Raw genomic sequence first — 11267 nt, forward strand, 5'->3', positions numbered from 1 at the left:
GATGAATAATGCTTCTGATTTTTCTTAAGCATTTCAATACCAAAAACTTTTGTTCTGGTTTTCTTTTAGATTTTTCCTTAAGCATCACATCACCACAATTAAAAATATCTTTATCAAACCGTTAATAATAAAAATAGAAAAATATATCTAAAAATCATATATTATTTTGTCTATAAAAATTTTGAACAATAAATAATATTTTTCAGAAAGTCAATTTCTTTTTTTTTTTTTATCATTTATTAGATAAAAAAAAATTTATTATAATTTTTAATTATTTTTTTAGAAAATGTTAAAAGATATTTATATTGAAATTCAAATTAAGATAAATAATAATATTAATAATAATAATAATTTATGAACAATTAATAAAACCAAAATTATATTTTATTTAATATGATATATAATATTGATAACTAAATATACACAAAACTCAAAATCATAATCAAAATTAAATTAAATAATACAACCAATGTCTACACTTAAATGTATTTTATATTTTCAAGAGGCATTAAACTCAGATTTGAATTTTTTTAAAAAAATTTAAAAGACTTGACATTTAAATAATTACACATTTATTTAGTATTTATTTTCAAATATTTAATGCAATAGATGATTACATTAATAATAATAAATATCTTTTTATAGCAATTTTTTTGCGGAAACTTTTCAAATATATAAAAAAACTCAGTTTATATAATTTGTAGGCAATTAGAAGTTGTCTGACAGAGCTCATAAATTCTAAAAAATAGCTTATAAATTATTATAGAGCTTATAAACTCTTATAATTTGTTTACTAAAAAAATTATTTGCTTATAATTTGTTTACTAAAAAAATTACAAATAATTTATAACTTGTCAAGTTGTTTGACAACTTATAACTGTTTTAGGAAAATTGAGATACCTTATTTTTTTAAAATTATATTATTTTTATATTTAACTTCTCCAAAATATATTTATATATTTTCTTAAATTTATATTTTATATATACTTCTTAAATCTCTATTTTATCACTTTTTTTAAATCAAATTTAAAATACATTATATACTTACTTCAACCCCACCAACCGAATTGATCAACCGATTGTTTGGTAAAACGTGTCAATGGTAGATGATGAGCTTCAATGGCTGCCATCCAGAATTTAATACGGTACAAAATTAATGGCGATAAGCTTCATCGGCTTCCAGTTCCAGCTGACAATTAACGAATGAAAAGCATGGGTTTTTACAGATTAACAAACTTGGCATCTCTTCTATTTCTTGGACTTGCTTTCCTGTTGTATTACAGGTATCCTCCTGCTATTAGTTCGGGTGAAGATTGCCCAAAATCCATCTACGAGTTCACCGTCAAGGTGGGTTTTTTTGTGCACTAGAGTTTATTTCCAGATTCTGTTTGTTTATTGGGTAATGGGTCTTTTATTTTTCTGGGATCTATGTTTTCTTCTCAGTTGAATGATGCTTAAGACTCATTCACCTAATTTTATTTGTTGCTACTTGGGTTCTTTCTTCTAGGTGTATCCAATGCTGAATGTACTTTTCGCTATTCTGTAAATGGTAACGTTTTAAGCATATAGTTGCAATTTCTGTAAGAAAATGTAGAGAAATATGAAGCTATCGGCTGAGTTTTTTGGAGAGCAAATCAATCTTGTTTGATCACTTCAAGATTATAGAAGATATGCAGATTGATATCACACACATGAGAACAATGAACAAAAGAGTTTTTACGTGGCTCGGCAATCAAAGCCAACATCCACGGAGACACTATTATTGATCAATATACAGAGATACAATACAACAATTCCTCAATGAATTCACTCAGATTTCTTCCAGAAATACTCTCTTGAATTCACTCAATTGTTTTCTATCTCACGCTGATTCGCTCTCATCAATAATCAGATTGTAGCTTCTTTTGTTATGCGTGTACTGCCCTTCTCCAGCCTTTATATATTAAGATTCCTGAGGATGACTTGCTACCTGCACTTCCAGTTGCACAATCAGTGACATACTAGCTTGTTATCAGTTTCAAGAGCCAACTTCAACTGCCACTTTTATATTCTTGATGGATGACTTGGCACTTAAAGTTACAATTCTCCACCTTGCCATTTATCTACCTTTCGATAATAGCGTCTCTCTTACCTCATTTCATCTAAGGTTCTGCATCATTTGTTGTCCTCACTAGTTTCACACAATAATCAAACTTGGTGCTTGGGAGGACTTTAGTACATACATCAGTCGGATTATGTGCAGTGTTGATTTTCTTCACATATAAAACCCCTGAATCAACGATGTCCCGAATGAAATGGACTCTAACATCTATGTGTTTGGACCTCTAATGAAATACTAGATGTTTAGTTAAGTGAATCAATGATTTTCTTGTTCTTTTGCGAAATGTGTTTAAAATATTTACAAAAATGAATATTTAATTTTAAATTATTTTTAAGAGATGTTTTATTTGTTATAGATTTGGTTACAAATATTGTTTCAATTTCTATGCTTCACAAAGATGTATTTTCTTGTTATTTTGCTAAAGGTTTAAAATATTTACAAGAATGAATGTTTACTTGGAACGAGCGAATTAGAAAACGATCTCTACAACTTAAAAATAAAAGAGATTTCACCTAACGTTGTCCAAGTTAACACGATTTCAATAACAAACAAAAGAAAACATGATAGCATAAACCAATAACACTTATGACACGCTAGGCTGTGAGATATTTTCCAAAAAAAGATGCACAAGCTAGTGGGAGAGGGTATTTTCATAAATTATCTTGATACATGTGAGTCATGTCTAAAAGGAAAATGACCAAAGCCCCTTTCCTAGGTGGTGCTGTCTCTTGGAAGAGTTCCAAGCAAGACACCATAGTGAATTCAACTACTGAGATCGAATACATAGCTGCATCAGGTGCAACGAATGAGGCTGTTTGGATGAGGAATTTCGTCCAAGAGTTGAGCGTCATTCCAAATAGAGTTGATCCAGTCCCGGTGTACTGCGGCAACACTGGTGCCGTTGTGCAAGCAAAGGAGTCAAGGTCTCATCGGCGATCCAAACATATACTGAGGAAGTCTCATCATCAGTGAGATTGTGGGAAGAAGAGATATATCGGTATAGAGAGTTGCTTCTACAGATAAATTTGTTGATCCATTGACGAATCCCCCGCCAGAATCACTGTTTGAAAAACATCGTGAAACAATGAGTTTGAAATGTATCGGTAGTTGGCTATGGTTCAAGTCGGACGATTATATGAGTAGGTGTCCATCAAGTCAACTTGTGACTTGAACGTTATTGACTCTTGTGTGATAAAAAATCTTTATTTAATAATATTTTACGATTTAATATATTCTTGCATTTACTTTATCTATATACACATAGATAAAGACCTTCAATATACTATGGTACAATGAGGTCGTACTTGTCACGTTGATCATGAAACACATTTTAGTTACCTTATATTCTAAATTTGTTTCTAGTCGATTCAGCCGTCTAAAATAGGATAAAAGTCGTTCGAGTTCGAGACTAGCATACATAATATTATACGCCACATTTCATTGGTATGGACATGAAGATGTCAAAACATAAATATGAGTGATATATATGATGAGTCACTAAACAACTCTCTCTCGAACTTTCCAAGTGTATATTTATATGAAACTCTCGATATACCAATGGTTGCAGATTCGATCAATATATATGAATTGAAGGGACCTTACAATATACCACTTCAAGACTATAGAAGATATGCAGATTGATATCACATACATAAGAACAATGAACACAAGAGATTTTACGTGGTTCAGCCAAATCGAAGCCTACATCCATGGAGGCACTATTATTGATCAAGATACAAACATAAAATACAACAATTCCTCAATGAACTCACTCATATTTCTTCCAGAAATAGCCTACTGAATTCACTCATTTGTTTTCTATCTCACACTGATTCACTCTCATCGATAATCAGATTGTAGCTTCTCTTGTTATGCATGTACTGCCCTTCTCTAGCCACTATATATTAAGACTCCTCGAGATGACTTGCTACCTGCACTTTCAGTTGCACAATCAGTGACACACTAGCTTGTTATCAGTTTCAATAACCAACTCCAACTGCCACTTTTATATTCTTGATGACCGAGTGCAATCTTGATCTGGTGTAGATGACTTGGCACTTAGAGTTACAGAAAACAAGATAAACTGTCACTGGCATTGGGAATTCTGATTGTTTTCTGTTGATACTTTATTTGGCTGATCAAAATAGAATGATTTCGAATGACTTTGATGTAGAATTACTTATGTTATATGCTTGTGTTGCTGCTTAATGAATAAAATTACAGGACATTCATGGAAATGATGTGCCTTTGAGCAATTACAAAGGGAAGGTGCTCCTCATAGTAAATGTTGCTTCAAAATGGTAAGCCTAAGACTTCTCGTGCCTTCAACTTTTTTCCCCTGAATTCTTCTAATGCTGTTCTGCTCATGTTCTTGATGGGCTTTAATTTGTTCTCTATCCTTTTCTGAATTGTGCGAAATCTTGAAATTCAACTCAGTAACAAGGTAGGTTATTCTTATGCCTTTGGTCGTACGAATGGACGAGTGTTATGTTCTTTCGCTCAGCCAAAAGTGCACTACAACAAAGGCCTATTGACTTCCGACTGCAAATTAGTGGAATCTGTCAACTTTATTATGGTTCCAACACGTACGGATCTGAAATTCGTTGTTGTTTATTATCTATATGTGGCACATATATTTTCGCCCTTCCGGTGATTTTCTTGGAAAAATACGGATCTAACATGACTTGATTAATGTAATTCAACTTTTTATCACTTGTTTTTCTGGTCAGGAACTACTTAAGTTCTCGTCTATTACTAAATTTATTTGCAAATTTCCGTGAAAGAAATACTTCGTTTTTTTGAAATCAAGTATTGCGGTAACCTTAATATTCTGAAGTTGAAGCTAAAACCTTGGCACATTTCCTCTGTCACAGTGGTTTGACCCAGTCGAATTACAGGGAGCTGAATATTTTATATGACAAGTACAAGCATCAAGGTTTGTCTGGCACTTATGTATGTTATTGTCTCTGGGGGTTGTCTTTAAGTGTTTTTGTGTTTTCGCCGCAGGCTTCGAAATATTAGCATTTCCTTGCAATCAGTTTGCCTGGCAAGAACCAGGTACTAGTGAAGAAATTCAAGAAGCTGTATGCACCAGGTTTAAAGCTGAATTCCCAATATTTGAAAAGGTATTTGTTTTTAAGGTAGCTGGTTGTGTCACATAGTATCGTCATTTCAATTTGATATAGTATCTTACTCTCCGACTTTTTTAACCGACTAACTAATAATCCAGTATCTAACTCTTCATTTTATGAAAAGTCAATATTGTCAGTCGATCCATGCTTTGCCTAAAAAGGGAAAAGTATCCTTGCATTAGTATTGTGGCTAATTCAATTTTTCTCGAGGTCTAAAACCACCGAATCTGAAGCAACGCAAGACCAAAACAACAATCTTATGTTGTCCTTTTACCACTCGTGACATTGTTGGGAAAGATAGTTTTAAGTTTCAACTATCATTATTTATGCTTTTTGATGTTGTCTGCGTTTTTTCTCCTTACTCAGTGTAAAATGCATGTCGAAAGTTGTGACAAAATTTTACTTCGTTAACTTCACAGATAGATGTCAATGGAAAAAATGCAGCACCCCTTTACAAATTCTTGAAGTCACAACAAGGCGGATTATTGGTCGACACTATAAAGTGGAATTTTACGAAGTTTCTGGTCAACAAAGAAGGAAAAGTAGTCCATAGATATGCCCCGAAAACACCACCTCTCGAGATTGAGGTAGTTCAATATGTTCATCCCTTATTTAGTCATAAGTTCTGTAATCGTATATCGGTTTTCATATGTTTGAAATTTTCTTGAGCAGAACGACATACAAAATCTTTTGGATTGATCTGGAATATCCAGGTTTGCTAATCTCTTTATTCCGATTGTTTCTTTATATGTTTACTTCATATACATCACAATTCGTGTGTAGCCTACTTTTAAACAAATAGATGATCAAGAAACTGGGATTAGCCCTCATGTCTCTCAGAATAACAATTTTGGTGTTGTTTCATGAATAATGAGATTTGTTTAATTCACTTTATAATAATGAGTTAGTCGATCCAAGCTCATCAACCCCAAACTAAAGAAGTTTAAGCTCACTAGCTCACGCTTTGGACGATTGATTCTGTTTGGTAAATATGTCCGAGCAGTTCGATATGCGAGCTCGGCTTATAAATGTGTGTGAGTTTCATGATAACTATGCTACCATACACTTGTACACACAAAATGAGTAAAAATCTAATCTCTGTCGTGATTTAAACATCATACATGTGGTTTTACATTCGATCACCATATGGAGGTTATTTTTTAAATGTGTCTCTGTGGAGGGTTATTTAAACAAAAAATCCCCTGTATATGCTGTCAAAAAATCTCCAGCTCTGAGAAACTTGATCTCGATCGAGTTCGTTTATAAGCTGACTTGATGTTGCTACGAGTCTTATCTTTCTGCCATGATAGTGATTCAAGATCAGCAAATCCTTTATATTTGCATACACCTTTAAAACAAGTTAATTTTCTAGAACAAGATAATTTTCTATTTATGATGGGGGCAATACTTTCTCTAGGAAAAATTAAATTTTTATAAAATTTATCATTAGAAATCCATTCTTTACATTTACACACCTGATGCAAACAAGGATATTATGTGATAAAGCCTAGCACCAATGTTCCAAAATTCGTTAGGCGCAAGTCGGGTGCCAGACCAGCGCCTAGGCCGCCTAAGCGGAAACTAGGCGACGCTAATCGGATTCTACGGTATTAAGGACTTTCACACTCACCTGAAACGAGGAGATTGAGATAACGATAAAGCCAGAAGTTTTACTAAAACCAGGAGATTGAGATGACGATGAGTATATTAATTTAACTTCAAAATAAACAAGTCGAGCTGGTAACAAAAGTGTAGGAAATAAATAACACATATATTTTATCAAAGTTCTAAGGTTAAATCTTTTTACTTCTCCTCTTTTTCCACTTAAAAAATAATCAGTAGATAACTTTGGTTTTTGTAATAATCTACTCCAGTCTAGAAATTATCCAATGCTTAATTGAAACTCCTAGCACCAACTCAATACAAATAGCTAACTCAGGACTTTTGAATCCTGATTCAACCGTTACAACAACATTCTAACAAACAGCTTGACAAAGAAATCTTGAGTGTTTGAGTAGCAGTGAAAGATCCTTGAAGATCTGGTTGAGCTTTAGTCGAGTGCTAAGTTAGAAACTTGAAGATTGACAGATAAGTGCTCGAGTTCTTGATAGTAGAGAATGTTTGAGAGCTTGTTCGTAACTTGTTTCGTGTGTTTGTAACCCTCAAATGAATGGGAGCATTCTTTTTTTACAGTTGAACTTCTTCCAACATTCAAATTCTTGCAGCGTTCAACTTTTTATTTTTCTGATGCAAAAAGAAATATGTCTCGTGTCTTTTTTATCTTCCTAGTATGCCGCAATTAATGCACATTGACATTATTCCAAATATGGCAGGTAACAAAGTCCAATATGCAGCTTAGAGATAACTAGAGAAGTCCAGTTTGAGTCTTCATGCAACTTGATATTCTCCAGCCTGAATTATGGAAAGTCTTGCTGGTCCTCCGAGTATAGCAGTTGGAGACCCATATGCAGCTAGAGTATCTTATCTTGAATATTGAAATCAGCTCGAACTTCATAAAAAATGTAAGGCTTGACTTTAGAATGTTTAGCTTGTATGCCAGGCGGTCCAGTTAGAATCTTGAGAAAGAAGCGATTCAGTTTGAGTTCGGATCCTTTAGGTCAAAACTTATAAATACAATAAAATATGAGATGTACCATGAAACAACTCGATGTTATTTTTTATCGTCAAAACTCAGGGATTACTAATTTTTTATGACAATATTCAATACTCGCAAATACTTTTCAAAATTTCGGTTTTCATATTCAAGCAATTTTCATCTTCAATTCTCATTTCAAGCATTTTTTTTATCAACTTTGATATATTATATGTTTTTGAAATTTTTAGGGGTTATTGTAAAATACAAAAATAATGATATGAGTTTATTTCTTAAATTTCAATTTCATTTCCGTTAATTCTTTGCTTTTAGTTCACATTATCATAGAAGTTCATAACTAGGGATTCGCAATTTTTTATTTTTAAAAGTTAGATTTTTACTATTTTCAACTAAATTGGTGTATCTACACGTGACATGCCCACATCTATACAAATTTTTTGCAAACAAGTACATCTATTCAATAATTCATTTTGATCGTGACTTCATAATATAGAGGAAATTCTTCCTCCAAATTGTAGCACACTGCAGTTAATAAGAATCGAACACGTGATCTAGAATTTGATATCAATTACATGACTGAAATTTTGTGAAAAGTAATAATCCAAGAAAATAATACAACTTAATTTTTTATATCATAATAATTCAGTATGGTATTGTTACGTGCCAGTATAATTTCTTCTAGAAATTATTTTCAGTATTTATTCCGATATTATCATTTAGTTTCCGGCTTTCAGCATTTTCACTTGCCCTATTTATAGTTGCTGACCGTTCCTAATTGTTTTGGACAATGTTTTCATAATCGAACCGGTGATGTCTTAAAAAATGTTCAATGTATATTACCGGTTGAGCCGACGGTTAGACCGAAAAACCGTTATATTATATAAAATAATAATATAATAGAGCAATAGTATATTTTAAATTCTAAATCTCTTTAATGTATATATATACATATATATATATAAATAATAAAATTATATATTTATCCAATTTTAAAATATAAACATTATACATGCTAATCAAATATAATTATAAATATATATATTAAAAATCAATCAAAATATGGTCTAATATTACTAAAATAATATTTTTTATAAAATTTAAAACTAATCACATTAATATAACAAAAAAATTAAATTTTAAATATAAAAAGAAATTTTAAAAAAAAATAGATTTTTTTTAAAAAATTTAAATGTGTGAAGTGGTCGGACTGGAAGGACAAACGGTTTTAACACTTTTTGGATCAGACTCGTGACCAATTCCTGATCGAACGGGCCATTCCGATTTTGAAATTTTGGTTTTGAGTGGCTATTTTTTCTGCCATGGTTACATTTCCATACACATGTGTGTGTGTGTGTGTGTGTGTTATATATATTTTTTTCATTTACTTAAGACATGTGAAAAGATTATTGATTGTGCATCAACTTATCTTAAATCATTTCAATATATATGGACAAAATGTCATTTCTGTCATTCAATAATTTTTTTAAATTAAGAATCCATTTTAGTAAATTCTAAAATAAGTAAATAATTTGTTAATCTTAATCAATATATTAAAGATTTGAAAAATAATTGATTATGTTAAAAATCTAGACAAACGAATTATTATATTATATGCATGGTGGGTTGCTAGTATATATAAAATAGGAAGATTAATGAAAGGACAAATTACTTTTCCACCAATTCAATTGAAAATACAAAAGCTTTAGAGCTTCTTCACGACAGGCACGCTGTGTAGCATTAGATCGCCAATATTATTTTCATACACACGTTGGGCGGGTAAAATAGTGGATAAAATATAAATCAATGTACTTAATTCAATCTTTCTATTTTTTATAATCTGAACTAAATTGAAAAAATTTACTAAAACATATATATATATATATTATTTAGAAAGAAATAAAAATAAAAATATTAGTGATTTATTGTTTTAAATAATTTCAAAATAATTACTAATCTTTACTCTTTTTTTTTTTTAAGTTTACTCTTTTGAAATAGGAGATGTAATTAGTAGGACTAAGCACTTGTCTCTTTGTCAAAAATTATAGATAGTGGTAATAATGTATTTCAATTTTTAAACCGTAACACAAGTCTAACATTTCAATTTTTAAACCGTAAAACAAGTCTAACATTACGTCTTGATTGTTCTATTCAATCGGAAAATTATTATCTCCATTAATAAATAATAACAGTGATCGTTGCTTTTAATATATTTTGTTCGTCTAACATTGGTCGAGTAGTGGGTAGGTGAGAAATGTGAGAATAAATGGGAGAGATCCTCTTTTAAGAAAAAGACACAAGGAGTTCAATTTTTAAATGAACCCCACCGTTACATTAACAAATAAATAATACAAAAATTTTCAATTGTCTTATAAGGACGTATGAAATAAATATTATTTTTTATGTCATTATTTATATAAAAAAAATATTTTTAATTGCAAGTAAATTTGCATGAGATCTACTCGATAAATAATGGTCTTCTTAATTAATGTTTCAATTAAAAAATAGGAATTTCTTCCTAATCCGATAATCATCATTATTTATTTATCAAAAAATGGACAAATAAATCGCTCCCTTAAATCGACAGATTTACGTTGTTTTTCTCTTATTATTCCTCATCGATTTTTTAGGTCCACGCTTTTATTGTGATTAAGAAGATTATAATTGAAAATCATATCTAATTTTAGGAAAAATTATAATTTTTAAGTTGTAACTTGTATGTTATTATTTATTATGTTTTGGATTTTAGTCTTGTAATTTATTGAACTTTAGTTTTCATTCAATAACTTGGAATTTTTTATCCTTTGATTCTTTCCATCCAAAGCCACTAAAATCACTGTATATTATTTATTTGATATTGATGTTCTCTTAATAGTTCATTTGACGAGAATAAAGGATAAGTTATCCTACTATTTTTGCAAAAAGTTGAGGGAAGGTAGAGATCGAGCTCTTCTTGCAATTAAAAATCCTCAAAATAAATTTTAAACTTTGTTGCTCGAAATAATCGCAAGTGCACGAGTCAAGTTAAAAAAGTGTACTGAGTGCAAGTATCATTCCCACATAGACTACGTACATGATTATTGAAAGGAATTTTATTCCTTGATATATTTTTCTTTTAAATTTATTTCCTGATATATTTTCCTTGTTTAAGATCTTTAATGTTTTGCCTTTCTAGACTTGAGAATAATCTCGATTTAATGATATGATCTATTGTAGATTTATTTTTTATGATAATATCTTTAGGATATGATATCATTGTTTTGAAAAAGAAGTTTTTCCTAATGATATTTTGATATGATAATATCTTTAAGATATGATTTTATTTTCCTAATGAAATTGCTCTCTTAATCTTTAAAAAGGGACTTAGAAGAGAAAGAAGAAGATATAGAGCGTAAAAAGGTTTTTGGAGAGACAAGGGTGCGCG

General features: G+C 30.7%; 1 protein-coding gene across 2 annotated transcripts; it reads left to right on the forward strand.

The window, feature by feature from the left end:
* Positions 1-1091: 1091 nt before the first annotated feature.
* LOC140985148 (probable glutathione peroxidase 2) lies at positions 1092-7944 on the forward strand. Of its 2 annotated transcripts, XM_073452909.1 has the most exons (7): positions 1092-1347; positions 4325-4401; positions 4975-5036; positions 5108-5226; positions 5652-5819; positions 5905-5945; positions 7566-7944. In XM_073452909.1, the coding sequence occupies exons 1-6, from the start codon at positions 1204-1206 to the stop codon at positions 5929-5931; spliced, it is 597 nt and encodes a 198-aa protein (XP_073309010.1). In that variant the 5' UTR covers positions 1092-1203; the 3' UTR covers positions 5932-5945; positions 7566-7944. The 2 variants fall into 2 exon arrangements, with proteins under 2 accessions (XP_073309010.1, XP_073309009.1); XM_073452908.1 differs by lacking the exon at positions 7566-7944 and having other exon boundaries at positions 5905-5947.
* The last annotated feature ends 3323 nt before the right edge of the window (positions 7945-11267 follow it).

This window comes from Primulina huaijiensis, chromosome 9 (assembly GCF_012295235.1).
Source record: "Primulina huaijiensis isolate GDHJ02 chromosome 9, ASM1229523v2, whole genome shotgun sequence".
NCBI classification, from domain to species: domain Eukaryota; kingdom Viridiplantae; phylum Streptophyta; class Magnoliopsida; order Lamiales; family Gesneriaceae; genus Primulina; species Primulina huaijiensis.

What these genes read in the sequence shown, in the direction of transcription:
- LOC140985148 (XM_073452909.1), top strand. Translation starts at nt 1,204, where the DNA reads ATGAAAAGCATGGGTTTTTACAGATTAACAAACTTGGCATCTCTTCTA. An exon ending in TGACAAGTACAAGCATCAAG is followed by an intron (nt 5,037 to 5,107) that starts GTTTGTCTGGCA and finishes TTTTCGCCGCAG; the next exon opens with GCTTCGAAATATTAGCATTT. An exon ending in AATTCCCAATATTTGAAAAG is followed by an intron (nt 5,227 to 5,651) that starts GTATTTGTTTTT and finishes TTAACTTCACAG; the next exon opens with ATAGATGTCAATGGAAAAAA.